This window comes from Xiphias gladius, chromosome 12 (genome assembly GCF_016859285.1).
Source record: "Xiphias gladius isolate SHS-SW01 ecotype Sanya breed wild chromosome 12, ASM1685928v1, whole genome shotgun sequence".
Classification (NCBI taxonomy): domain Eukaryota; kingdom Metazoa; phylum Chordata; class Actinopteri; order Istiophoriformes; family Xiphiidae; genus Xiphias; species Xiphias gladius.
In genome coordinates this window covers 1,578,550-1,604,848 of record NC_053411.1, presented here as the reverse complement: position 1 = coordinate 1,604,848, position 26,299 = coordinate 1,578,550, and the positions used below count along the sequence as shown (strand labels likewise).

Genomic DNA, 26,299 nt, shown 5'->3' with positions numbered 1-26,299 from the left:
AGTCAAATCTTTCAACTCATTCTGACATAAATCGCATTGAACCTTTGACACCCACGTGGAGACTCATAATTTTAAGATTTCAGTTGTATACTCCATGCCATGCAGTGTACCAAGATCATTTCTAGAACAGACTATTCTTTTTGAAAATGGCTGCTATGACAACAAGAGTCTAATCTATCAAAGCATATATTAAATGTTCATATTCATACTTTTCAATGGTGGGTTGTAATACCATGATTTTTGGAAAGAATAATAAATTCCATTCCCACTGTATCTAAGTTATACCGATATTTCATTTACTATCAACCATCGAACAAGCTAGATAGTTACAACAATACAATAACAATGTATCCAGATTCACAGTAACTTCACTTTATAATGTATTATTATGAATAATATCAAGCATTAAAATGGACAGTATCAGAGGTCATGTTTAGTTAGACCCTTAGGTAGTGTTTCATCTTCAGATGTATCCAGTACAGATTACAGAAACAAAACAAAGTAAAACCAGTCCAAATAGCAATCCTAACAAGTTCACCCAGCCAGAATAAACCTGTGTTAAACCTGACTCATTTCACAATAGTACAGCAGAGGTGATGGTAAATGTTGTTTCAAAGCAGCTATACCATGTTTTCAACTTCCTCAATTCTTCCTGGTAACATCAGTCATCCCGATTCACTGACTGCACTGACGTCAGATGGACTGCTTTTCACTCCAGGCATCAACAACAAACGAGGCACCAACCAATAGAATCAGCGTGTCGCCTTAACACAACCTGTGGCTTGGCTGCATTCACTTCCTGTTTTTTTCCTGTTCTAGCACAGGACTTCCTGTGACTACAGTGATAGTAACATCTCTGACATGGTTTTTACATAGCCAAGCCTGAAATAACAGCTGCTTAGGGTTACATCCAAATGGGTTGGAGGAAGCAGAAGTTTCACTACATTTTTATCCAGTACCCAAATGGCCTCTGAGCTGGAAACAATATACAGTCTTGCACAAACTATAATTTCTTGATAATGAGACCACCACTTTACCTACTGAATGAAATGTAGCCTTAAATATGTAACTTTTGAAAGAAGAAATAAATGATCCCTTTTACAAAATTAAAAGATGAAGTCATAAACAATAAAACATAACCTTAATCAGTTCAGTACACTGGTATTACCAGTTGTTATTGCAAATATGTTAGCATATGTTAGCAGTTTGCTATGTCCTATTTCCACATCCATTAGAGACAGAGCAACATTATGTGCACCTGATGAATGTAGGTCCAATATTCACTCTCATTTTAGCTAGCATTGCTAACCTTGTCTGCCTAATGAGAGTGCTGAGACTGTACCAGAGCAGTAAAATAAATCAATGGGGTCAAAGATGGTAAAAAGGTCTGCAGAGCTGAAAGGACAGGTATAGTTGGGTGGTAATTCTTTGTACGTGTGTCACACTGAGTGACACTTTTCAAGTTACAATCAGTTTGATCCATTGTTAATATATAGTAACAAAACTAAAGAGTTCACAGCTGTGCTAGCAGCTCCATGATGTACTTAGGCACAGCAATGCTTTAGGCTAGAAGCTAACATCAGCATGCTAATATGCTCAAGATAACAATGCTAACATGCTGATGTTTAGCAGGCAATGTTTATCTTGTTCACCATCTTAGCTTAGTGTATTAGCATACTAATATTTGCTAATTCGCATTTAACACAAAGTACAGCAGACGCTGATGGGATTGTCAGTTATGCAGGTATTAAGTACTGGACAAATTCAAATTTGGTTAGTTAAAGGATCAGCATTATTATAATTCAACCTCTGAGGAACATGCACGTCTGTCACAGATTTCACTGTAGTCCATTCCAGACATTTCACTAAAAAACAGAAATGTAAACCTCATGGTGGCACTAGGGGAAACGTCAGGTGTTCAGCAATGTCTTTCATTCTCTTGGGAACATAAATATATCTACCAGATTTTACAGCAGACCATCTAATAGCTGTTATGGTGGACCAACCGACCAACAGACATACCAAAATTGCCAATAATAGAGCCAAGCTGCTAGCATGGCTAAAATAATTGATCAGAGCAGCTTTATGGTCTTAGACAAAAGCTGTGTCCCAGTGCTGTGCTACATACTGGAACTATAAGACACACTCTAGTACTCATATTCAAAGTGCACAATTTTGACAGTTAATATATAAGAAATCAATGTACTTTACCATTTGACCTTAACAGATAGTCATACAGTGCATTTCAACTGACAACTATGACTTTGAAATGCTTACTCCAAATTTCATAACACCACAAAATTCTACTAAAAATGTTTCCCAATGATTTTTTTTGTTTGTTTCTGTGATGAAACTAAAGATATCACACTGTGCACAGTTCCGCTTTCTTCAGCTATGAGCACCTCTTATATTTCTGTTGTGTGTTTGTATTAATGCACAGCAGTGTTCGCACTATTCTCAAAAATTACACAATTTCAGGCAAGGTGCTGGCATTTATGAATACACTGTCAATTTTGCAGTGTGCAACATATTCTTACAATATTACTAGAAGTAGCATGCTTGCGGGACAAAATGCAAATCTCCATGTCAAAGCTGTCTCAGAGAGCACCAGAGGCTTCTTTTTGAACTGTCTCTCTGTACACTCTGACTGTGTTGAGGCATTTGCTGCCTAAAAATTTCAAAACCACTCACAGAACTTTAGAATTATGCTCGTGTGTGTGTGCCAATATGCCGTCCAGTCTTAATTTGTGGTCAGTCATGAGATCAGTAACCATTCTTGCTGCTTTAAAAGTGCAGTCTTGAACAGTACTTCCCACAAATCACACTTTAAGTCTCATCAAAACAATTAAAATCATTTATAAGGGTACTAAAACTTAGTTCTGTTTAATAGTTTAACCACTGTTCTAAATCACTATACAACAGAGTGCCACCAACAGAGTAGTACGTATGCCAGAGTAAAGGCTCCAGTCTAGCTTCAGTATTCCTTTAACACATGACAAACTTCTATCGGTTTTCAGTGTCATCTCGTCAGGATCATAGAACAAAGGTTTCTGTCAAGAACCTCTAATTGTTACCATCATCAGTAGTCATACAGGACGAGATCAGTTATAAAGGAAAGAGAGATACTTGCTTATTTCCTGGAAAAAAGTGTAGTGGCACTGATCACACCATCTGCATTTACAGTAAAACTCATTGCTGAATGCACCAAGTTAAAATCTCTTTTACTTTAAGAGGAATTGTTGTTCTACTTCTGTACTCCTACCACATAATCTAATGAATGTGAAAAAATAACTTCTGTTAAAATAAACCTTATCTGCAGTTCTGTGTTAAAATCACACTCTACTGACGGCAGGAAATCTCAGATAAGAGTGATATATTCTTGGGAGGTACTTTTGAAATCATGGCAAACACTTCTCGCCAATCACCAGGAGCTGTTGACAGAGTGTGACAGAGTGGGAGCAGGGCAACCCTGCCAAATCTCCTCATCAATTAAAAGCTAAAAATCCACCAAATGACAAATCTAGTCCCTTTTGATGTTAAAGGAGAACTTCAACGATTTTTAACACTAAGATCAGTCAACTCATCACGGTCAGTACTGCTCATTCTGTGAAAAGAGTTGCATAATGTCTTCTGTGGCTCTGGAGGAGCTTTGTTAAGTCCAAGAAAATAACTCTGATGATGTCCTTAGGGTTAATCTCATCTTGGGCTTGGAGACTACAAATTTTTAAAAGAAATCTTGAATTTCAAACTGGAGGTGTAGGGTTTGAAGAAGTGGGCATTTACCCGACAGCGAGAGTATAATGAGAGATGTTATCGAGCTGCATTATGGGAATTGTAGGATCCAGGATTCTTTAGTTGACCACTAATAGTGACTAAAAGTCACTAGTATACTTTGATATACTTTGAGTTTGAATTTTCATTTTGATTTACATTCAGATTTAAATTTTTTAAAAATCTGTCCCTTTGCATGTTCCCCAGTGTTAAGACTAAATACTACATTGCTAAAAGGACCTGCACTAACACCCCGTTTAATACAGATAAACACTGTCACAGGTTTAAAAATGCTCAAATCAGTTTAATGTGGCTTTTAAGGGTATAAATGCAGAACTTTATATTCACTCACTTATTAAAATGTCGATTTTACTCATACTCTTAGATTTGTACTTACGTTTAAGTAAAAAAAAAAAAATCAGTAACATACTGTATGACAGTATGACTTAAAGTATATATGCTTACACTATGAAATTTTAAAACTAACTAAAAATTACTTTAAAAACTGAACTGATTTAGCTGAGTCTGAGACCACTTGAGGACAGAAAGAGTCTCTGCCAGGACCAGCTGTAGCTGGTTGGAGCCACAGGAGGACATGGATCAAGATTAATAGGAGGGTCACACACATGAGCTCTGAACTGAGTTTCCCCTGAACAATAGCAGTGCAATGAGAGTCCATTCAATGCCCACACAGTCACATGTTCGGAGGTTTCACCCTTGACTCCTGTGGTTGCAGCTCTACCAAACCCACCAACAGCACCAGTGGCGGGTGATAATGTGCCATTGTCTGTTACTGTATGCAATACTGTTCCCATTCATGGCAGATGCACAGGCTGCAGTATGTCCAAATGTTACACAAATATGGTGCAGAACACCAACGTCACAGTCAGCTGAATATTGCTCATCTCTTTATGTTAAGCATTTTTGGTCAAACTTGAAATCTGCAGTTTGTCATCATCTCAGCGACTAAGAATCAGCCGTCAGTCAGACAGTGCTGGTGGTAATGCTGATTTTTTTTCCCCTGGATTTTCTGTTAAGTGAGTTTTTAGGTGGTACTCTTGTGCTGCTGCTAATCGAAAATTAAAGCTGCAATGATCAATATATTTTATTAACAATGGATGAAATGACTGTGTGTATTTTCAATTTAACTTTTGATTCGCTCTTATTACTCTCATCAACATGGTTTCCAGCAGCAGCAGGCAGCTGTTTTCAGAGCTAAAAAGGAGAGTGAAAATTGGCCTGAAATTCATCAGGTTGACACAAACATTCCACATTAATTGCAGTTTTGTTCATGTGCCTGCTGAATGTGTAAATGAGCAACTGTTAACATGTTTGCATTTTTATAAACTGAATTACATTGTGGGTAATATAACATTACCCACAATCTTTTGTGGGTAATGCTGTGCCACAAAAATTCAAGCACCAACAGCTGGGATATTGATTGGGGTGTGTTATGCTAGTAGTGGCTAACGTGGCCTGGATCCTCCAGACTACAGCAGTGATGGGGGAGGCTACAGAGGTCTGATGATCTCGCTTCTCTCTAACTCCGCATCCCCAGATTTTTTTACTTTTCAAACTTGTAGTTTTCAGACCCATCTGACGCTGATTCAGGTGACATCACGTGAGGACATTTATCAGACTTAACTCAGCCCCCTGTGAAGACACTAAAGCCTTTATATGGCTTTTTTGGCTGGACCAGAACAGCAAGACCAGCCTTACAAACACCAATGTCCGTAACTGACTGACTGACTGACCTTCTGACTGAATAATGAAGTTACACCATTGGTCGACGAGCCGAGTGCTGTAGTTCCCCCATTGGCCGTTGCTCTTTCAAAAATTAATAGCGCCTTTGTTGCTAGATTTACCAACTTATCAACCCCCTTAGCGACTTTTCTTTTAAAAAGCACCTACAGACAAATCTAGCGACTTTTTGGACAAACATTAGCTACTATCCGTAGAAGAGAGTCGCTAGTATTGCCCCCGGTCGGGCTTTCTCTCCACAGATAAACCTCTCTATGCGTCTCATGAATAAGCTTCTAACTTTCTCTCTAGTGATCATTTTACAGTAAATATAGCTGAAATCACAGCACAGCTGTTGCCTTTAACTTTTGTGTCTGGTGATTTTGTCAGACAACGTCACGGTTATAAAATCAGGATTTTAGCAGGGCAGAGCAGCAGCTTGGATAGGGCTTGGAAGTAACAGCTGGTTAACATATAGTCTAAATGGGCCGCTTTTCGGTCATTATTTCATACTTGTTCCGTTGTCTGACAACAGAAACAGAAAAACATGTCAATGAAAACAGCTTTGGTGGGAATTCAGCTGCATTAAATTACTGTATATGTGAGCACAGAGAGTAGGAGGGAAGCAAAAAGATAAAGGGCGTTCCAGCCATATGCTAGGTTTTGAACTGATCATGTTCAAGTATGTAGCCGTACACCCCAACACCTGGAAAAACACACCGATTTTGAAAATCAGTGGGGCTCACCTTTGAGTACATAGAGGTTTTTCTCCCATTTAAATATAGAGTTCCAAGATGAACAGAGAACTTGAGAGCTTAAGAAGAGGTCAAATAGCATGAGGTCCATGTTATCATACTCACTGCTATAGCCAATTTCACATTTTGTTAGATTTACTGTAAACTGATGCTGGCATTGGGAAAAAGCTCTCACCTGTAATACAGTCACTTCTTTCCACCAAAAAGAGTTAATATCTCCTACTGGTAAATTCATGCAGAGATATTATTTGGGATTTGGCTTTAAAAGACCAACAAGTGAAGACAGGGATCAACAAGTCAAATATAAAACCAAACCACAAATAAGCTGCTGTTGAAAAGACACAACTCATTCTAAGTGTAGAAACATATCAAAAATACAGATTCTTCCATGCAGCTCATGTGGGCTCACTGAATGATTTGATCAGTATAAAAGTTATAAAGTTAGTGAAAGATCCTGGTCTGGTTTAATACAGAAAAAGTTCACAGTGACTTCAGGCACAACATGTGCCATTTAAGTAAAACCATCATCTTCCCCGAACTTTAACCCAAGTACTTTTGTTGCTTAAACCAATGATGGGACTGTGGACGTGAAGTCTGGTCTCTGGGGCTACGTTACGTTGCCACCACAACATGACAGTTTAATAGTCTCTGAACAAAATATCTAGGAGACAGGTTTGGATTACAAATGTCAATTTGATATTGAGTGAGGTTTTCTCTTCTTCTAGAGCAGATCCTGAAAGTTATGGTTTCTCTTCAGCTCTGAATTGAATTGTGGATGTGTGCCACAGTAAGGCCAGGAAGGTCTGAGTCTTTTTGGGGTTTGTTTACAGTCAGTAAAATACAGAATATCACCAGACCCATGCTCTAAATTTATATTGTGCTCACATGGTGCATATTTCAAAATTAAATCTGTTTAATTTGTCTATATGAAGGCAGCAGTGTATAAGATGTGGTGGTGGTGGAGGTGGGGGCCCAATTTTTTGCAGGACCAATGCAGTTTGGGGTGTAAAAAAGAAACAATACAAATTCTTGTTTTACTTCTGCAGGATGCACAAGCCACCGAGGTGGGTTAACAGCACAGGATGTTTGCATCCTGACACCAAAAATCATCAAGTGTGAAGAGACATGCAATTTCCTACTGAATGCAAAGGTTGGATAATATAATACCGTGGCTTATAAATATATATAAATTGATCAAGTTTGCCACACGGCTTATATTGTGATATCTATCCGTTTAACATCAAGCACAATGACTTGTGAGGTATTTTAATTCTGGAATGAGGCAAAAATAGACCCTTCTGTTGGTTATTTTATCTATAAACTGTTGGTTTTAAAGAAAATTGGACAGCCCTGTGAAAACCTGTGGCACCACTAATGCAACCGGCTGACACTGTGCCCTGTAAAATGGTAGCGAGTGAATGACTGATGAAAAGGGATGCTGGCTTTCTTTAAGGGCCGAAAGGGTTAAATGGCTTTATTGTAATAAACAACGGCAAGCGCGCACACACACACACACACACACACACACACACACACACACACATCGATCTCCCTCATACTGGCTGTTTCCTAGTTACCCCTTAGCAATACTGACAAGAATTAGAATACTTTTTTTTTAACAACAACATGAAGATTATTTTGACATTCTATCCCCTCTGATGCGTGTAGTCTGCTGGAGGAAGTGCAACGTAAACCTTACAGAGGTAACACTCTTGATCATTCTCTTTATATCAAACCTCAGGTTATGGAAAACCTCTCACATCCCTGTACTTGATGAAGAACAGGCCCTTCTCCAAAGAAACAGTTTTACTTTGGTGGAAGTGCAATAACCTGTGGGGTTTGTGCAGTGAGAGAATCTTCGTTCCTGAACTAACACGTCCCGGTGCGGGCTTTTTATCTGTCACTGCCGCGGTGAAAACACGAGGAAACGTTCTCGCTCACCTTGAACACATCTCCATAGGTGCCGCACCCAATCCGGTGAATTAACTCGTAGTCATCCAAAGGGTCCAGGAATGACACCCCTATCCTGTCCATGTTTGGAGACACCTCTGGGTGCTGTAGATGAGCCTGGCGGGCTTTCTACTCACGCATCCCAGCTGTTGTCGGAGGAGAAAGCAGCAGCAGCAGATGAACACACTCTGATTGGCGGGTTAATGGGACCTAATTGGAGCTGACTAATTGCTGGTGTATCGATCAGACAGGCAGACACACAGGGCTATTCACTGACAGGACTGACACCGACACACAACTCCGCGATCACTGACACACTACAAAGGTCTGTGCGCAAATAGTTCCGAGCGGCGTTTGAGTCTCATCACGCATGAGCAGACAGCCCACACTGTAAAACGTTTTCAAATCCTTTTGTGTTTTCACCCTGTGTCGAGGTTCAGTTTTTGTTTTACAGAAAATGAAAGAAATGACATAAGAAAAAAAATAAGGAATAAGATAAAAAAAAAAAAAAAAGGAAATACTCCATGGCAAATCAGAATCTTAACGTAATAAGTCCAAACTTTGACTTACTAAAGCCAAACCTCTCACTTGTCTCACAGAATGGACCGAAGCTAATGTCCCATGTTCTTTTGAATCTGTTATTCCTTTGTGTTTGTATGTGTTTGGACCGGTGAGTTGTGGGCACACTGATTTATGTAGAAGCAAACTGTATTGCATGCCTGTTCCATTCGCTTGTCTCCCATTTGCACAAGGCGGTTGTCACTGGTAAATCTCTGCTCGGTCTCCAACGGCAGTTCATCACTAAAAACCTCAGTTTCGTGCAAACCGAAGTTTCAGTTTCAGACAGCTTTTCTCTGCACATGTTCACGAATGCACATCCTCTGTGAGATCGTCCAAAAACAGCTGGTCTCCTCTTCTGAGAAGGTGGACCACTGATTTCCTGCAATGTAGAAAATGACGTGTCTCCCACTGCAGGACAGGCTCCTGCACCCTGTTCAGATGGACATCTTTTTACAGTGTACAGCTACCACCCTGCTCAGCTCAGTCACCTGCGAACTTGTGCCCTGATACAGTGGTAAGAAAAAGTATGTGGACCCTTTGAAATTATCTGCATTTATGTATAAATTTGTCTTAAATATGATAAGGTGTTCATCTAAGTTATTATTATGAACTAATACAATCTAGTTTAACTGATAACACACATCTCATGGTTTTGTTCTTGTCCGTATGGAATACATCATTCAAACATTCACAGTGTAGGTTGGAAATAGTATGTGAGGCTCTTGGCTAATGACATCAACTAAATCTAACTGGGGTCTGGAGTTAACAAACCTGGAGTCCCGGGAATGAAACCAGACTGGAGGTGTGGGTTAGAGCTACTTTGATTTATAGAAAACACTCAAACATTCTGAGTTTGCTATTCACAGGAAGCATCTGCTGAAGTCAACCATGCCTCATAAACAACAGATCTCAAAAGATTTACCATCAAGAAACTGCAGATTTGCATAAAGCTGGAAAAGGTTGCAGAGAAATCTCAAAGAGTTCAGATATTCATCAGTCCACAGTCAGACAAACTGTCTATAAATGGAGACGATTTAGTTCTTTGGCTACTCTCCCTAGAAGTGTTTGTCAGCTAATATGACTCCAAAGGCACAAAGTGAATGTTCAATGAGATAAAGAAGATGCCCAGAGTAACAGCGAAAGGCTTAAAGGAATCATTGGAACTGGTTAACATCGCTGTTCAAGAGTCAACCATACACAAATCACGGTGCATGGAGCAAAGTGTCCATGGCAGGAAGTTGCTGCTCTCCCAAAAAACATCACTGTATGCCTGAAGTTTGCCAAAGAGCAGCTTGACACCACAACACTGCTGGGAAGAGGTTTTGTGGACTGATCAAACTAAGGCCGAATGATTTGTGAAGAACATGCAGCTCTACGTATGGTGTAAAAAGGGCGATGCATGCCAACATGAAGCATCTTGATTTTTGGCTTTGCTGCCTCTGGGCCTGGACACCCTGCCATCATCAAGGGGAAAACGAATTCCCCAGTTTATCAAGGTATCTTACAGGATAATGTCAGGGGCGCTGTCCGCCAGCTGAAGCTCAGTAGAAGTTCTGACTTCAAACAGAGAGAGTGGCTCAGTCAGATCCCAGACCTTGCCCTGACAGAGATGCTATGGAAAGGGCTCAGAGAGCAGTTCACACCAGAAACCCTAAGAATATGGCTGAGCTGAAGCAGCTCTGTAGAAGAAATGGTCCAAAATTCCCCCTGAACATTGTACAGCTCTGATTTGCAGCTACTGGAAGAGCTTGTTTTTGAGGTTGTTGCTGCCAAATGAGGTTAAACCAGTTATTAAATCTAAGGGTTCACTTACTTTTTCCACCAGTACTGTGAATATTTAATGGATGTGTTCATTAAGGACATGAAAGATTAAAGTAGTTTGTGTGTTAATAGCTTAAGCACATTATGTTTATCTATACTTGTGACATAGATGAAGCTCAGTTCACATTTTCTGACCAATTAAAAACCAGGTCATTCCAAAGAGTTCATATACTTTTTCTTCACTGCATAGCTAACACACATCAGCAGACCTTAGCGCATTTTATTGTCATCAGGTCTTTATTACTTGCAGTTACAAAACAAGAACAAAAACCACAAATAATCAAGCAGATAGGATGTAGCAGGGCCACCTAATGTGGCTCTGTCTCAACAGTGCATGGTCTTCCTGGTCTTCTCTAATCATTAAAAATAGGCCTAGCTCAGCTATTCTCAAAACTCAAGGCCACCTATTTTAGAAAAGAGCAAAAGCAAAGTAAGGCAACATAGAGCTAGCAAGAAAGAAGCTGTCTATAGAGCAGAAGTGGACAATGTTACACAGTAACTATCCTAAATTAATTACTTCCAAGGCTTCAGTTATGAACAGGTTCCTAATTGTACAAGTTGATATTTACATATCTGTATGTTGCATTCTGGCCATCCTCATTACTTTGGCTTCAAACATCCACATGTAAGTCAATGAGAAGTTAATAGTCAGTGTGCAATTGGCTGCCAATTAAAACACAAACTAATGATTAGTGAAGGTTACCATCTATCAAACCAGGCAGTTCCACAGAAACATTTTTTTCAAATAAAAAGAGTGAAACATTTATTCCTTCAGTTCAAACCTGATATGTGACATTAAACTCAAGATCATCTGTGCAAGTCAAATATATTGCTAGGAACTATGAGGATGTTCACTGAAAAGGACCTCTGGATGAAAACACTGGTAAAAAGTTTCACAAACAAAAGCGAGGTTAATCAGGTTTCTGTGTTGCTGTTCACAGTATGTCGTACAGATTCTCAACAACTCCTCCTACAACAATCAAAATGTCTAGAGCGATTTGCGCTGCCGCTTCAGGAAGGACATGGAGTAATCCCCAGCTGGTGTGCTCTTCTGTCTTTTCATCTGGACCTGTGACTGGGCAGTGAGCTGCAGTTTGATGGCGCTGGAATTCACCTTGGCTGCACACAGCAGCTCCTTCATCCCCTTCATCTTCTCACTCTGAAAGACAACGACTGGGCCGGCCGGGGAGGGAGACGCCTGCTGCTGGGACAAGGGTGAGGATGCCATATCTGGGCTAGGGGACTTGGGTTTTCCTTCAGCGTCTGCACTCCGCAGGCCCTGGGAGGAGCGGCGGCGGCCCCCTCCCTCTCCCACCTTCTTGGGCTGAGATGCTGCTGCTGGCTGGGTGGAAGGGGAGGTGGGAGCAGCAGCAGGAGGAGAGTTTTGCTCATCCAGCTTGGACTCCCTCCTGGGGCCTCGTCTGCGTCCCTCCCGGGGGTCATCACTGGATTGGTCATCATCATCCTGGGACTCTGGCTCTTTGGTGATGATCGACACCTTCTGACGCACCTTTGGAAGCAAACCACAAACCCATTTTTAGCTACAGAGCATCAACCACATCAGGTGTGACTCTTGCAGACAGATTTTGTGCTGGCTGTAGTCAATTTCAAAGACAGTGTTTTTCTGGGTTTCTCACCTGAGCATCAAAGCGGCTCAGAGACTGGACCAAGTAGGTGGCCCAGCCCACATGAAGGACCGGCGTGGGACTGCCCTCCTCCCATTTGCAGATGCCATCATAGAAACGCAGCAGGTGGGCAAAACATTCCGGGTCCTGGAGTGCTGAGAAGGCTGCAGCCTGTTTGGGGTGCTCCTGGAAGAGGGAAAGGGCGTCACAGAAACACACAGAAGGGAAGGCAAGAAAGCTTGAAATTAGTTCAAAAGATGCAAATTAAATTTAGTACATATAAATTGCACGTAAAGCTAGTTTTGCTTCTACACCCACATTATTCAAAAATTGTGTATTTTCATGATAAACAACAAAAACAGATTTGCTTATACTCCATTTCAACCTGAGGCCTGTACTATGAAGCAAATTCAACATACCCAGAATATCTTTTCGTTATCTGGCTTCACTAAGCCTAACAACTGCAGCCACGCTAAGCGGTCACACAATGGTGGTTATCAACTTGTTAACTCAACTCGGGTTTTCTCAAGTGCATCTTTCAGATGCAACCTCGGTGGTGTCAAATGGATTTAGGAGCAAATAAAAAAGAAATATAAAAACCCAATTCCGCTGTGGCTCAGTAGGTAGAGCGGGTTGTGAATGGGTGAACCGGAAGGTTGGTGGTACGATCCCTGGCACCTCCAGTCTGCATGTCAAAATGATGCAAGATGCTGAACCCAAAATTTCCCCCAAGTATGAATGTGTGTGTGAATGGGTAAATATAGCAGTAGTGTAAAGTGCTTTGAGTGGTCGATAAGACTAGAAAAGTGCTATACAAGTGCAGTCCATTTAGCAGTTCAAAGCAGTAAGGTAGGCTGACAACAAGTAAAAATTCAATCAGTGATTCAATCAGTCTCTGTTGTAGGATGATGTCGGTATACAAGAGCACATTGAAATGGCTTTGACATTGCTTGCAGCTAACAGGAAAAAAATGAAATGAACAAGACAGGAGAGGGGCCTCCTACACAGGGGGACACTCCTGCTGAGGAGCTGGTCCTCTGCAATAATGAGGGTCTTCCATATAAACAATCATCAGGGAAAGCCAAAGGGGTTTGCTGGTCTCTGAACCCTCTTGCCTTCCTAAGAGAACATCTCAGGATCTGTGCACTAAGCTCCACGGGATTTTCTACGAATGCTGATGCAGATTTGATTGGTCAGTAGGCGGTGCTTTTTAAACACACTGATCTGTTATCTCGAATGTAACCTGCCCCAGGGTTAAACCCCAAGTTACCTCGCTAACCCCAAATCCTGCTTCGTAGTACAGGCCTCTGGTCTTATTACAGAAAACTGTACGTTAACACAAGTGTAAATGCACACTGAATTGAATGCAATCTGACTCACATTACGATCACATCTCAGCCTGGTGTAAATCACATCTGCAAACACTTACTGTATGTAAGTGTTTGCTTTGCTATCCCTTATGATTTTGTATGAACCAAGTAAAAAAAATAAATTAAACAAAAGTAGTTAATCATAAAAATTAAAGTCTTGTGTTGTACAGCCAAAGGTCCAAAACCCAAAAATACTCAGTTTACGATCATGTCACATTTAGGAAGCTGGAAACAGGAAAATGTTTGCTTTAAAAAAAAAAAAAAAATAATAATAAAAAAAAAATCACAAACACTTATTCAATTATCAATAGATGCCAATTTTCTGCTGATCAACCAACCGATTATTCACCTAATCTTTATGTTTCACAGTCAGCAGTGTTTATGTGCAACCTTAGTAACATGATTTGATGTAACATTTTGTTATTTCAGGTAAATTGTATGATGTGAAATATAATTTAAAGTTCACGTTGTGATAACTCTTTTACTCGTCAGCTACATATCAATTTCACCTGGCAGTTACTGGGCGTAAATATTTAGTAGTTAATCTCTCTGTGACAACTAGTTCTAGCAATCTGTTTAGTTCAGTGATGGGTAAATCTCCACTTAGCAAAAACTTACATTATAACAGCGGCAGGTACAATTGGCTTAATATATTATTCAGATAAGGTGTCAGGATGGAGATCACATTTCAAGTGAAAATGGGATCTTAAGATCATTTTCACTTTTTCCTCAGAATAACTTCTTTCCATTGACAACCAGAAAATGAAATTATGGTACTGTAAATAAAAATCTAATACATCCATATGCATCCTATCTCTAATATCAGATATGAGGATAACTAACTTGACCAGTTTTATCTGCTGTATCACAGCTCTCCTGTGGCTGGGAATACTCACCTTGTCAGCTCCTTCTCCTCCCTCTCCTCCTTCCCCAGGACTCTCTACAGCAGCAGTCTCCTTCAGTAGAGTGGGGATAACATCGTTTGCAATGTCAAAGAACTCTTTGTAGATCTCTTCATCCTCACGGAAATAGTTATAACTGCAGGTGCAGGTGAGAGGAGAAGAACTTTTAATAACAGCAGGGAGGAAGCCAGAAGATAGTCTGCACGATACGCCTGAAAATAATTACATTTCTAATTTCTTTTTATTTACTGAATGATTGTTCGATCAGGCAATATTAAAGAAATTCCAATATGAGGTACAGAAATTAAAGAGGGCATTTTGTTGATCAGAGGAAAACCTGTAAATATGGAGCTGTAACATGCTGCAGTAGTGTTTGAAGGCATTACAGCAGTCTAGACATGACAAGAAGTGAACTCTGTTGAATAATCTACAAAGAATGCACAAACACCCCCCAAACACACACATTTCCCTCTTGAATTGGTGCACAAAGGGAAAGGCTGAAATTGAAGAACAATGGGGAGCAGGAAAGGGAAACGGAGATGGGGAGGGAATATGTGGTCTGGTGGGTCAGTGTTGGTATTTTTAGCTGCAGCTCATGAACAGTGCGTTTATAGGGGAGGAGAGAGTGTGAGGATGCAGAGCCAGACACTTCCTGGCTCAACCACCACACCCTTTCGAAGTAAGTGGGACTGGGATTCTCTATGGTGGATGTGTCACAGGAAAACCAACACAGTGAAAAATCTCAACCATATCCCAAACTCAACTGTCACATCACCTTATTTTACAACATATTTTCTGAGGTGGGATGGCGGTTACATGCATTTTGTCCTCTAATATTTTTTGGTAGTTACAACACAGGTCAGGAAAGATAGCCTTGTATTTACTGCCATCTTGTGTTCACCTGGTGAAATAACTGAAGCTACCAGTTGAGGCGCCGATGGATAATCGCCTAACTCCCGTGTTTACAGTAGAAAAGCCCTGCTGGAAACACCAGAAAGGTGAAGCCCATAATGTTCAGCTTATGCCAAGACTGTCAGAGTGAATCCCTCTTGGGTTTTGAAAACATACAATTCCTTGAGTTCATTTTATCATTGACAAACTATGACAGAAAATTGGTTGATGACTTGTTTAAAGCTAAGCCTGCAATGACACTAGCTGAGCCGGAACAACAGAGATTGAGCAGTTCAATTCTAACAGCAAGAGTTTGGGAATAACGACCAGATGTACTAATGAGATTCAGTCGGTCATATTTAAGTCCAGTATAAACAAGCAAATAGTGCATTTTCTGCTAATGTTGTGATGGATGGGAACAACACCTGTAAACAAGGCAACTGTACACATCAAAGATGGAAACAGCTGTGGCTTCAGAATGCTTAGCCAAACTTTTTCTTCAGTTTTTATTAGTTTTAGTTTCAATACTAAAACTAATAAAAATAAAAAAGACTTCAGTGCGACTGGAACTTGCACACAGATTTGTCAAATTAATAAAACTAAATAAAAACTGGTGCAAAAATTAACACTATTCCTTACAAATATCCTTAGAGTTTTACTTTTAATTTATGATGTTTTTACGTGTGGTTGTGTGTATGGTGGTCACTGCTATGGTAGTCTCTTGGGTATTTTCTTACACTTTAAAAGCTATCTTTTTCATCTTGCGTTTATGTAGCTATGTAATTAAGTGGTATCAGAACTATTTATTTTTATAAACTGTACTATACAAATAAAGTTTTTCTTCTTATTGTTATTATTAATATTATACCTCTCAGTTCATTGTATGTTGCTACACAAATTGCATGTTTTTGTTGTTAGTGGTCATGTAACATTGCTTTAATGACTTAAAGCTTTTGAATACTCAGAATATTATGTACTCTTCATCCCATCAATTTGAAGGCGGCATTTGCTCTTATTATGCTCCACTCCCATAAATTTACTAGACTTTGAAAAATAATGTAATTAAATATGTGAGCCTAGGTAGTATAAGTGTTAACTTGTGTTACTCTGCTGACAGATGCCAATTAAATCATCAACAACATGGACATTTTTTTTATAATTTTCTATCTGGCTAAATTGTTCACAGTCATCAGCAGTCAACAGGACTGATGTTCTGCCTGCAAGTGCACATGGAGAAACTGATTACACTCATAGCTTCCCTGTCCATTGTAGTGTGTAAAAGCAGCTTGAACTCACTCCTGCATGACCTGAGCTGCCGCAGCCCAGGCCCTCAGAGCCTCCCGCACATCCCTGTGTCTGTAGTGGAAACCAGCCAGGTACATGTAGGGGTAGATGTGCTCGTTGTTGTAGTGCTTCTGAGCAGAACTTACAGCCTGAGAGAGAGCACAGGAAAACAGGGACTATGATTTCCTATTACATACCCTGGTCTGTAAGGAAATACAAAAAGAATTTGTACCACCCTCATACCCTTTACTGTGGACAATGCCACATTTGAGTCACGTTACAGACAGAAAAGTAAAATGATATCCTGTTCTCTAGCTTTGAAGTAAACCCCACAAAACAATACAGTAACTGACTGGTCATTTTAAGTTAACTGACAAGAAGAGCTTACCCTATCAGGTTAGTTTTGGTAAGTGCATGTATGATACTGTACTTCATATTACTGCTTCCATAAGAGTTGAGGCAACAAATGATATTTTAAAATACGCTTCTGATGTTGCTATATTTAATTCAAAGAGCAGTTCAATATTTTGTGAAAGAGTAGAGCAAAATAGAACAAAAACCTTCTTTATATCCTACAAGTCTTACTGCTGTGTGACCTGGTGAACCCCTCTCTAATGACATACCTTGAGGTGGATTTTCAGGGGGCTCTCTTTGCCTGGAATTGGATCCTGGTCCTCAAGGTCTGCCAGAGTGCCCATGGCCATGGGATACCTGGTACACATTGCAGGACAGCAGAAGGAGATGGACTTCAGAAAGTTAACAAGTGAAATGTTTGCAGCTGATTAGCAATGTGTACAGATTGTAAGAATCCAAGAGAGATTAATCATATTTCATTCCTTCCCTCATTACTTCACCAACAGACTCTCACCTATCCAGGTCACCTCGTTCATACAGCAACCACAGGAGTTTCTGTTAAAAAGTAGAAAGATAAAATAGGAGGTGTAATACAAACAGACAGATCCTGAAAATCATTTAACAAAGACTGACTGTGTTTCCCACAAGTCTTGCAATTACCATAGATTCTCAAAAAAGTGGCCAGGACCTTTATGTACCTCGACAGCAGAAAGAACAAGCACGGCTACAGACTAACTTTTACACTGGTGCTCCCAACTTTCTCAATTGGTCGCACCAGCACAATATTTGGTTGCTGTGGCTCAGGTGGGAGAGCGGGTCTCTGATGTATCATCAGTGTGTGAATGTGTGGATAGAAAACGCTGTTTGTATAGAAAAGCGCTGTATGACTGTTTGTGTGAATGGGTGAATGTGGTAGTAGTGTAAAGCACTTTGCGTGGTCAGTAGGACTAGAAAAGCACTATATAAGTGCAGTCCATTTACCATCCATTACCCTTTTTTGGGTACAGCATAGCATTCATTAATGACCTTGCCTGCTGATGAATAGTTGTATTCATTTTTGTTCTCCTTCGTTGAGCGATTACTCTCATCTAACTGTTGAAGAGAAGTGGGGAGGGGCTCAGTGTTTTGGGTGATGCATTGGTCCCTGCAGGTCTTGTGTTTCTTGCTGTTGTTGTGCAACTTCACAGTTCAACTAGAAGTTTCACAACGGCAGTTGTTGAGAGTTGTTTGCTTGAAATGTTGAAGTTGCACAATGACAGTAATTTAACAAAGATAAATTACTGTCACAATTACTACACACTCACTCTCCTCCAGCCTCCTCTTCTCTCTCTTCACTCTGTTTTTTAAAATAATCAGCTATAGACCGCTTCATTTTTGGAACACGGTAAAAAAAAAAAAAAATTTTTTTGCACATGCGCACTGATGAAAGTGCAGGCAGGGAGAGACTGACAGAGCCAGTGAAGAAGAAAAAGTACTTCTTTAAACCACAATGGCTAATGCAGTACCTGTGCCGGAGGTGGAACAATAACAGCCGAATGAACATCATGCACTCGCACAAATGCGACCATGGGAAATTTTAACTCTCACACTCTCCAAAAATGATCACATACGTAACCATTTTGGTCAAAGTCTGGAGCCCTGAACAAGCCTTTATTTCTTATTTCCCTGTTCTATATTACTATTTTAGCATATTATCAAACTATACATTTGCATGTGAATGCATTACTCAAACTTTTCAATCCTTCTTCACTATAAATTTATATTATACAGAGGGTGAAAAGTAAAAAAATAATTACAAAATATTTTAGGGTGGTCTGTACAGATAAATTCTGTATATGGGAATCACTTTTTTAGTGAGGTTGAAATGTATACAGGTTTAAAATTCAATCAGAGTAATTATGAGTGAAAAAATAAAATTGAAAAATGAAAGTTATGAACAAACAATTATGTCAGTTTACACATGTAACAACATTAAAAGTTGAGTTTTAGACTGCCTCTCTGACATTTAGGTCACCACTTCCTCCAATATCCACAGTGAAACTGAAAACCGCGGTGTACTGGGGGAAGATTAGAATAACAGATAAGTAACAACCCATTTCACACTACAAGTGGTAGTTCTCACCTGTTGTAGCTGCAGGAGCTCAGAGCTGTCAGTATGTAGGTCCAGTGAGGGGTTAATAGCACAAACCATGAAGGCGACCTCCATGTTTCTATCACATTTCATGTACGAGCCTTTTAGATACAGCCAACTCTAAGGGAAACACAAAAACACAGGGTAGGGTTACATCTTTGTGACTTTGGGAATATTAAAATCACAGGAAATAAATATCATGGACTAGACATTATTAGTCTGTCTTCATAGTTAAATCAAAACATTTTTTTTCTATAATACTGGGACATTTTTCTCACATTACTGCTATGCACTATAAAAAAGGGAAAAGTACTATGTGGCCAGTACAATTCACTGAATTTTTGAGGTGGAACTGCTACAACCCATGGAATAGAGTAAGACACAAGCTCAACAAACCTATTTTAAAGCATTTTCGCTTTCTGAAGGACAAGGGAAAATCCCTGCATTTACAGGCAGATGAGCATACACGTAACCACCAAGAGATCAATTAACATTTTTCACACTAGCCTGTATAAAGGAAGACAAATGGTAAATGAACCAGAGTTTGTCTGAGCCCTGCCCATTAGGTTAAGTGTGAAAGCCTTAAATGCCATAAGACAAGGGCCTGACACACTTCTGATTCATTATGGGTCACATCTTTCCTAACCTGCCAAAATTTCTGTTGTTTCTGATGTATGACACAAACCAAGCAGCAGTGAAAACCTATCTGATAAATGAGCCTGCATGCTGATAAATCCTGAGATACACATGATTACCAGTATTGTATTCTGTGCTGAAGGAATGCTTCCCTCATGAGCGAATAAACATTTACCACCAGTCACTTTTGCAATTTGTGCAAAACTCCTCTGAGCACAGCTCTCCTCAGTAGTGTTGTGTGCCTATCTCACATTGGCATCCATATGATCAGTATATATGATGGCAAGTATCTTATTGCAGCAGATCTGAATAAATGACAGCGGTGCATTTCTGAATTTTTGAAAAGTGTTTGGAAGTTTTTTTAAGTTCTGATAGAGCGCTTCATCATTTTTTGAGGAAGATGAAGGTTGGCCTCACTTTCTCATTGACTCCTGCTGTAACCGTTTGTCCTCGTCGGTCCTCGTTACCCTTTCCATGCCAGGTGACTTCTGCAGTCTCTTCGCCATTTTTGCCAAAAATCACCCAAGCATGGTCCTCAGACAGTGCCAGGTGGACATCCTTCAGACCTAGAACCTGGCAGGCTGCCACCACCGCAAATGCCACTCCAGAGCTGTCCAGTTTGGTACCTGGTTTAAAATGATTGTACAATTATTTTCAATTCATTCAATCTGACAACACTAACTTGAATTTAATCAAATTCTATACTCTCTTAAGAAACGTCCTCATAAAAACTTATTTCATTGTAGCAAGTGTAATGTTGTACCAGTGATGAGACTGAAGAGGGACTGGATGTGTGCCCGGTCTTTGAAGTATGATCGGCTGAGACTGTTCCAGATAACATCTGACACTTTCTTCACCAGCTCCCTGCTAGACCCTGCAGCAGTCCTCCTGTACTGGGACAGGTCCACTGCACCACGGATCTGGGCTGTGAAGCGCTCATACAGTGCAGAGATCATACCTAGCTCCACTGTGGGGAAGCAGGAGTTGGGACAGTCTGGCTCCAGCGGTTCAAAACGTACTCCTGGAACATTTATGGGGATAACTCGGTTCACAGCCAGGAAGTGCTCAACAAAACCCAGGACCAGGGAAAGAAGGGCTAGGTCTGGCTCAGACTTGTGGAGCTCAGCATCAAACAGCTGAACCACACCGTCGATCCCCCGCAGGGGAAAGTGCTTCTTCTGGACTGAGTGCAAACCCATGGTGTCCACTTGTCAGTCACAAGCCAGATGTTCTCACCTGCAGTACTGAATGTTACAGGGCAGTCAGTTCAACTACCTATCCGTATCACACACTGATGCTACCTAAAGCAAACAATGTTAAAAGAAGGCTCTGAAAAGTCCTTACTGATAAGGGAGGCATGATTCTACATTTTTATGATTCTATACTTTTTAACTTCCCCAACCCTGTCTGTGGCTCTCATCTCCAACCCCTTTGGTTCCTACTGAAGATGTAGACATTAAAAAGCTGGCTCACAATTATAGAATTTTCATTGTTAAAGCAGGCTCAGTAATTTAAAAAACAGCTGGCCATTGTAGTTTTTAGTAAATGTTACTCAAATCGGATGAAATATTTGCATTCGCAAATATTTGAGTGAGTATTTGTGGCAGCAAGAGGGTGTATGACAGACTGATTCAAAATAAACTACAGTGTGTCTGTATGTTGATGGTAATGAAGAAACATGTCACCCAGTGCAACAGTGCAGCTCATTGATGTGTTTTCAATAGTTTTCTGACAACAATGGAGCACTATAGCATAGATGAATAAGATATTACAGTTTTTTTAAAAATCTTACAAGTATTATGTGTGTATCCATTCATTGTTAGTTTAGGATGATAAATGAGATTTGTTGACCATTAAATACAGATCATCATCAGACTTACCCTTAAAATGTTTGATTTCCCCCTAAAAACTCCCCATTCGAACACATGAACATTTCCATCTTTGTAATATGCTGCTATTGCACAAAATGGTGGAAGATTTTTCCATAGAACTATTTAAAAAGAAAACATGGATGTAGAAAATGAATTCATTCAGCTTTGCGTCTGAAAAAGGATTACATACTCGACATATTCGTCATTTATTAAAACTTTGTTACTTTGTGTTGTATGAGTCTTCTCTTATGCTTACCTCAGTATATTCTTTAAAGTAATACATCCCCAGATGTAATAAACAGCTTCCAAGTACTAAACAGCGTTAGCATATGCAAGTTTCACCAGTGTGTCCTTTGCAGGTAAGCAACGCAACACTTCTTGTATCATACTTTATCAAGCTTGGTATACTGTCCCTAGTAACGGGCTTAATAAACATTCCATTAATCTCAGCAATAATTACTGTGCCCGTCTTATTGTTACTACCGCACGATAAACAAATTATACATAAACCCAGACACTGACCCTCGGATGAGCAGCTTGACTCGTTGCATAATGTTGGTTACATCAATGCCGCTAACATGGACTATACGGCGCTTTGGTGGGCGGGGCACTCCTACTGCTACTTGCTTCCATTCAATGGAAAGCTGCAAAAAGCTCTTTGAAGTACGTCATTCAGATTTATACGCCGAAAGGTCTCCGCAACATCACAAATGCTTGGTCTTTCAGTACAGACCAAAATGCTAATTTAAAAGGAATTAACTAGCTAGCCTGGTTGGCTGACGTAGGCTAACTAGCTAACCTTTTAAAGTTAAATTAAGTTAACGTTAGCTACCCGTATAGGGTTACTACCAGTGTTGATTCGCTGAATTAATACTAAATTGTTTAAATAGGAGAGGTAAAGTATTGAAATAACATGAACCAGAAAATGAGCCCACACTGTGACAAACAGCTTGGGAGCAGCTGGCTGAATGACGACTGTTGTCAAAAGCAGCTAACAAGCTAACGAGCTGCTAGTTAGCTGAACTCACCACTTTTGCATTACGCTTATCCCCTTAGCACGCCCACGAAATATATCGCAACAATATGCCGCAGCACTGACTCATCTTAATTCTTAACAACGTAAAATTTGAGCAATCTGTAAGAGATTACATACCCGTTTTCTCAAAGCATCAGCCACATGTTTTTGTTTGTTTCCCCCTTCTTTTGCCGCGCAGTTCAGTCTGTCCGAATGGGTTACCAATCTCTACGTTTGCGTAGCAGAGCAGATCTCAAAACGATACGTAGGACGTTGACGCTGGCAGTTGAACTCCGATAGGCCCATACCCATGGTTATAGATCTAAACCACTGCGAATACGAGTTCCTGTAATGTATGCTGGGGAATGTAGTTCATAGTATTGTTACTCGCAAACACCCCCAGTAGAGGGCAGCATGATGCCTTTATGTAACATGGGCTATTGCTCGGAAATTGAACAAAGGTACGCATTACATAATGGAAAACAGGCTACACCAAAACCCACACAGTTTGAATTGTATAAAATCTTACTGTAGCGGTGAAGTCACTACATCTTCATATTCAAAATTATTTTGTCATGGTGACTGACTGGCTTTGTTACAAAGACCTCAAACACACACCCGTTATGTATTCAACCAATAATTACCAAATTATAGGATTATTTTTGTTAACATTTACTAAAAATTGCATACAGTGCAGCCTCACAGTGCCATAAAAGCAAATGGCCGAAATACAAAATCCCACTTTTGTTCAGAGCAGGTATATAACATGGTGTCTGTGTTCAGGAATATTCCTCTTGCTGCTTTCAATTACTGTCGAATATTTCCCAACCACATATGAACTTCACAATCAAATGCCAAAATATCGTTTGATATAATTTTATTTTACTGGATCACAGCAGTTTCTGGAATATATTTTCAAACGGTGATGCGCACGGAGGACAAATCGGCAAGTGATAGTAATTACAATCATTTGATGGTTTTATGTTATTGTACTTGAAGGAAGAGGCAAGTCCTATTCGCCAGTTTGGAGTTGAGATATAGGAGCCTGAGCGGAAACCATGAACGTCTCTCACCCCGACATGTTTTTTTTCCCCTCCTCCACAGACCGGCTTGTTTCCCTCCATCTCTGCCTTTCTCGCAGTGCTCGGACGTTGCGTTAAGGTCAGGATCAGAGTCCAGATCTTGGGGAAATTTGAGGAAAGTCATACGACATATAAACCTTTGAGGGGCAGTACAAGAATTTAAATAGAGACGATAGACAATTTTCCGCCTTTGTGCAGTTGTTTTGAAACTACAGTAAAATGGATCCAATGACTCAGTCCGCCCAGATATCATCGTCGCAAGGGTTTGCCGATGGGCAAAATTCTGCTGCCAAAGAATCGAAGCTATCCGGTAAGAAACAGCCTAACGTTAAGTTAACTTAGCTAAATGTTAATGTTCATTTTAACTTAATGTTTTACCATTAATTACTATTAAACCACATGTTTTTCGTTTTTATTTACAGGCATATTGATTATATCATAGGTTACGGTGAAGTCCGAACTGTAGACACTGCAGTACCGAAACCTTTCTTTTGCATATTGTCAGTTGTTGGCCTTTGCGTGGTTGTTAAGCTTGTTACAGCTATTATGAGAAACACCTGTGGTAGTGAACATATCCAGACACACGGCTACCGATCATGCCCTAACGTTATTTAGCTTTGGCCTGCCCGTAGTACACGCGGCTGTTTTGTATGGCGATAACGCTAACCAAAACATATTTTATGAATATTAAAATCTTAACTATGCCGCCTGGCTAATAGGCGAAGGCACGGTCAGTAGCCGATGTGGTAGAGCATGAGGTAAGACACATCTATGAACAATATTTTCGGCCAGCCAAATAGTCAGCTAAGCAGCGAAACATTTAATTATGGGCCGGTACTGTTTGCTACTGAGCGGCGTTATTATATTGTAAGGAGACTGGTCGAATAGCCGGGCTAATTTGGAAAAAAAAAATCAAATACGTGCCGCTTGGTGCATTTGATGTTACCTGACTTTAAATATGTATCCTAATGCCTGCTAATTTTGTCTTACGTCATGCTCTTCTAAGTGGGTATGTTTTTTGATAAGTAGAGAAACATTACATTACAGGTTTTACAGTAACGTCTGGTGTGACAAAGCGTTATCGGTGCTAAATGTTGCGATGCTCTACACTGCAGAGGCATTGTTACTGGGCAACTGTCAGTGAAAGGAGGACCTCTTAAAGGCGCATTGCCCTTTTTGTGCCGTCTTGATAATAGTAACAATTCTGAGAACAAAACAGCAAACCTTAAGAGCTTCACTGCTGTCATTCTTTTTTTGTCTAATACGTTTTTTGTTGTAGTCTTTGTAGTTTTTCTAGGTACACTCTAGACGAGCCTATTTAAAACAAAGGACCAGTGTTTTCTCCCAGGGTCTTATTGACAGGTTATTGTGTGTAAGGGAGTGGCAGCTTCACCATCGGTGAGTGTATGTTTGTTTGTGTGTGTGTGTGTGGGGGGGGCTTAAGCTATCTGATTTTAACTTCATGACTCAATCAGCCACTACATAAGAGCCATTTGAAAATCCTTCAAAGCTATGTTCGGTAAATCAAAAGGATTGCAAGCTTTAAAGAATTCTAGCACATGTTGTCATGGGCGTCAACTGGATATGGCAGGGTGTGGCATATTGTGCGTCAAGGATTTTCATTCTGGTTTTGAAGCTGTTATCACTAAGGAGAGGAAGGCAAAAATTAAATACAATTTACTAGGAATGTTTCTGTTAGACCTAGTTTTTCGTCTGTCTGTAATTCCACTAGCAGACAGCATAAAATATAGCTTTTTTTTTTTTTTTTTAAGCATTCCTTGACAAATAAAGGCATTGCCTTCCACAAACCTTAGTCATTACAGCATTGCTGAGTCACCTCAAAATATGGGCTATGGGCCCTACCCTGCTTTGACATCCCATGGAAAGATGATGTTTGTAGATGTGATCATCCTATTTGGAAATACTTTTAACGTTACACATTTGTTGAGGTTGGTAATGGATGTCACTTTTTTCAATTTTGTAGAATAGAAATATCTATTTTAGTGTAAGGACTTAGACTTATTTTTCTTTTGAAATAAAACCAACAAAATGAAGCTGTTTTTGTTTATTATTATTATTATTATTATTATTATTATTATGAAATGGGTCTTCAGCTTTATTTGTTATGGATTAATCTTTCACCAATTTTTTTGATTCTGTAGATAAAGGTTTCAAAAAAATCAATGTATTGCTATTTTCTTGATAAATTCAACATAATCTACATTTCCATAGCACCAATTCCATTAGTACCACACATCATTTCTTTTTTTTCTTTTTTTCCTTTTTTAAATAAATCACAGTTATGCTACCATCACTAAAACTCTACACTTCTTGGACAAATATTTCACATTAAAACCTGTGGCTTAAAGTGGATCTGTCTCTCTCCTGGTAAGTTTTTAATTTCAGAAATCTACAGGAGATGTTCATTTGCATTGACAGTAGCTTAACATCTGTTTTAAAAAAACTGTTTCAACCATTGGCAATGGTGAATAAAATATCTCTTTAAAAGATAGAGCAGCAGAGTGGTGAGTATGACATGA

At 39.8% G+C, this 26,299-nt stretch overlaps 3 protein-coding genes across 9 annotated transcripts in view; 1 reads left to right on the top strand and 2 right to left on the bottom strand.

Annotated features, from left to right (window-relative positions):
• map4k2 (mitogen-activated protein kinase kinase kinase kinase 2) overlaps positions 1 to 8,550 on the bottom strand; it is a 42,906-nt gene extending 34,356 nt beyond the window's left edge. For all 4 annotated transcript variants that reach the window (XM_040140466.1, XM_040140468.1, XM_040140467.1 and 1 more), the window contains exon 1: positions 8,208 to 8,550. In XM_040140466.1, the coding sequence (XP_039996400.1) occupies positions 8,208 to 8,300 (93 nt within the window). In that variant the 5' untranslated portion in view covers positions 8,301 to 8,550. The remainder of the gene's footprint in view (positions 1 to 8,207) is intronic.
• A 2,276-nt stretch (positions 8,551 to 10,826) lies between these two features.
• Positions 10,827 to 23,040, bottom strand: men1 (multiple endocrine neoplasia I). 2 transcript variants are annotated; one of them, XM_040141320.1, is made up of 10 exons: positions 22,816 to 23,040; positions 20,555 to 20,812; positions 20,209 to 20,417; positions 19,147 to 19,275; positions 17,539 to 17,579; positions 17,294 to 17,381; positions 16,683 to 16,819; positions 14,490 to 14,631; positions 12,236 to 12,409; positions 10,827 to 12,108 (listed from the first exon to the last, which is right to left on the bottom strand). In XM_040141320.1, exons 2-10 carry the CDS (start codon positions 20,745 to 20,747, stop codon positions 11,587 to 11,589), a joined length of 1,635 nt encoding a protein of 544 aa, XP_039997254.1. In that variant the 5' UTR covers positions 20,748 to 20,812; positions 22,816 to 23,040; the 3' UTR covers positions 10,827 to 11,586. The 2 variants fall into 2 exon arrangements, with proteins under 2 accessions (XP_039997254.1, XP_039997253.1); XM_040141319.1 differs by having other exon boundaries at positions 20,555 to 21,035; positions 22,816 to 23,039.
• A 661-nt stretch (positions 23,041 to 23,701) lies between these two features.
• The window catches only part of rtn3 (reticulon 3), a 32,932-nt gene continuing 30,334 nt past the window's right edge, over positions 23,702 to 26,299 (top strand). Inside the window, exon 1 of one of the 3 annotated variants that reach the window (XM_040140896.1) lies at positions 23,702 to 24,069. In XM_040140896.1, the coding sequence (XP_039996830.1) occupies positions 23,979 to 24,069 (91 nt within the window). In that variant the 5' untranslated portion in view covers positions 23,702 to 23,978. The remainder of the gene's footprint in view (positions 24,070 to 26,299) is intronic. The other 2 variants (XM_040140897.1, XM_040140898.1) reach the window with 2 other exon arrangements.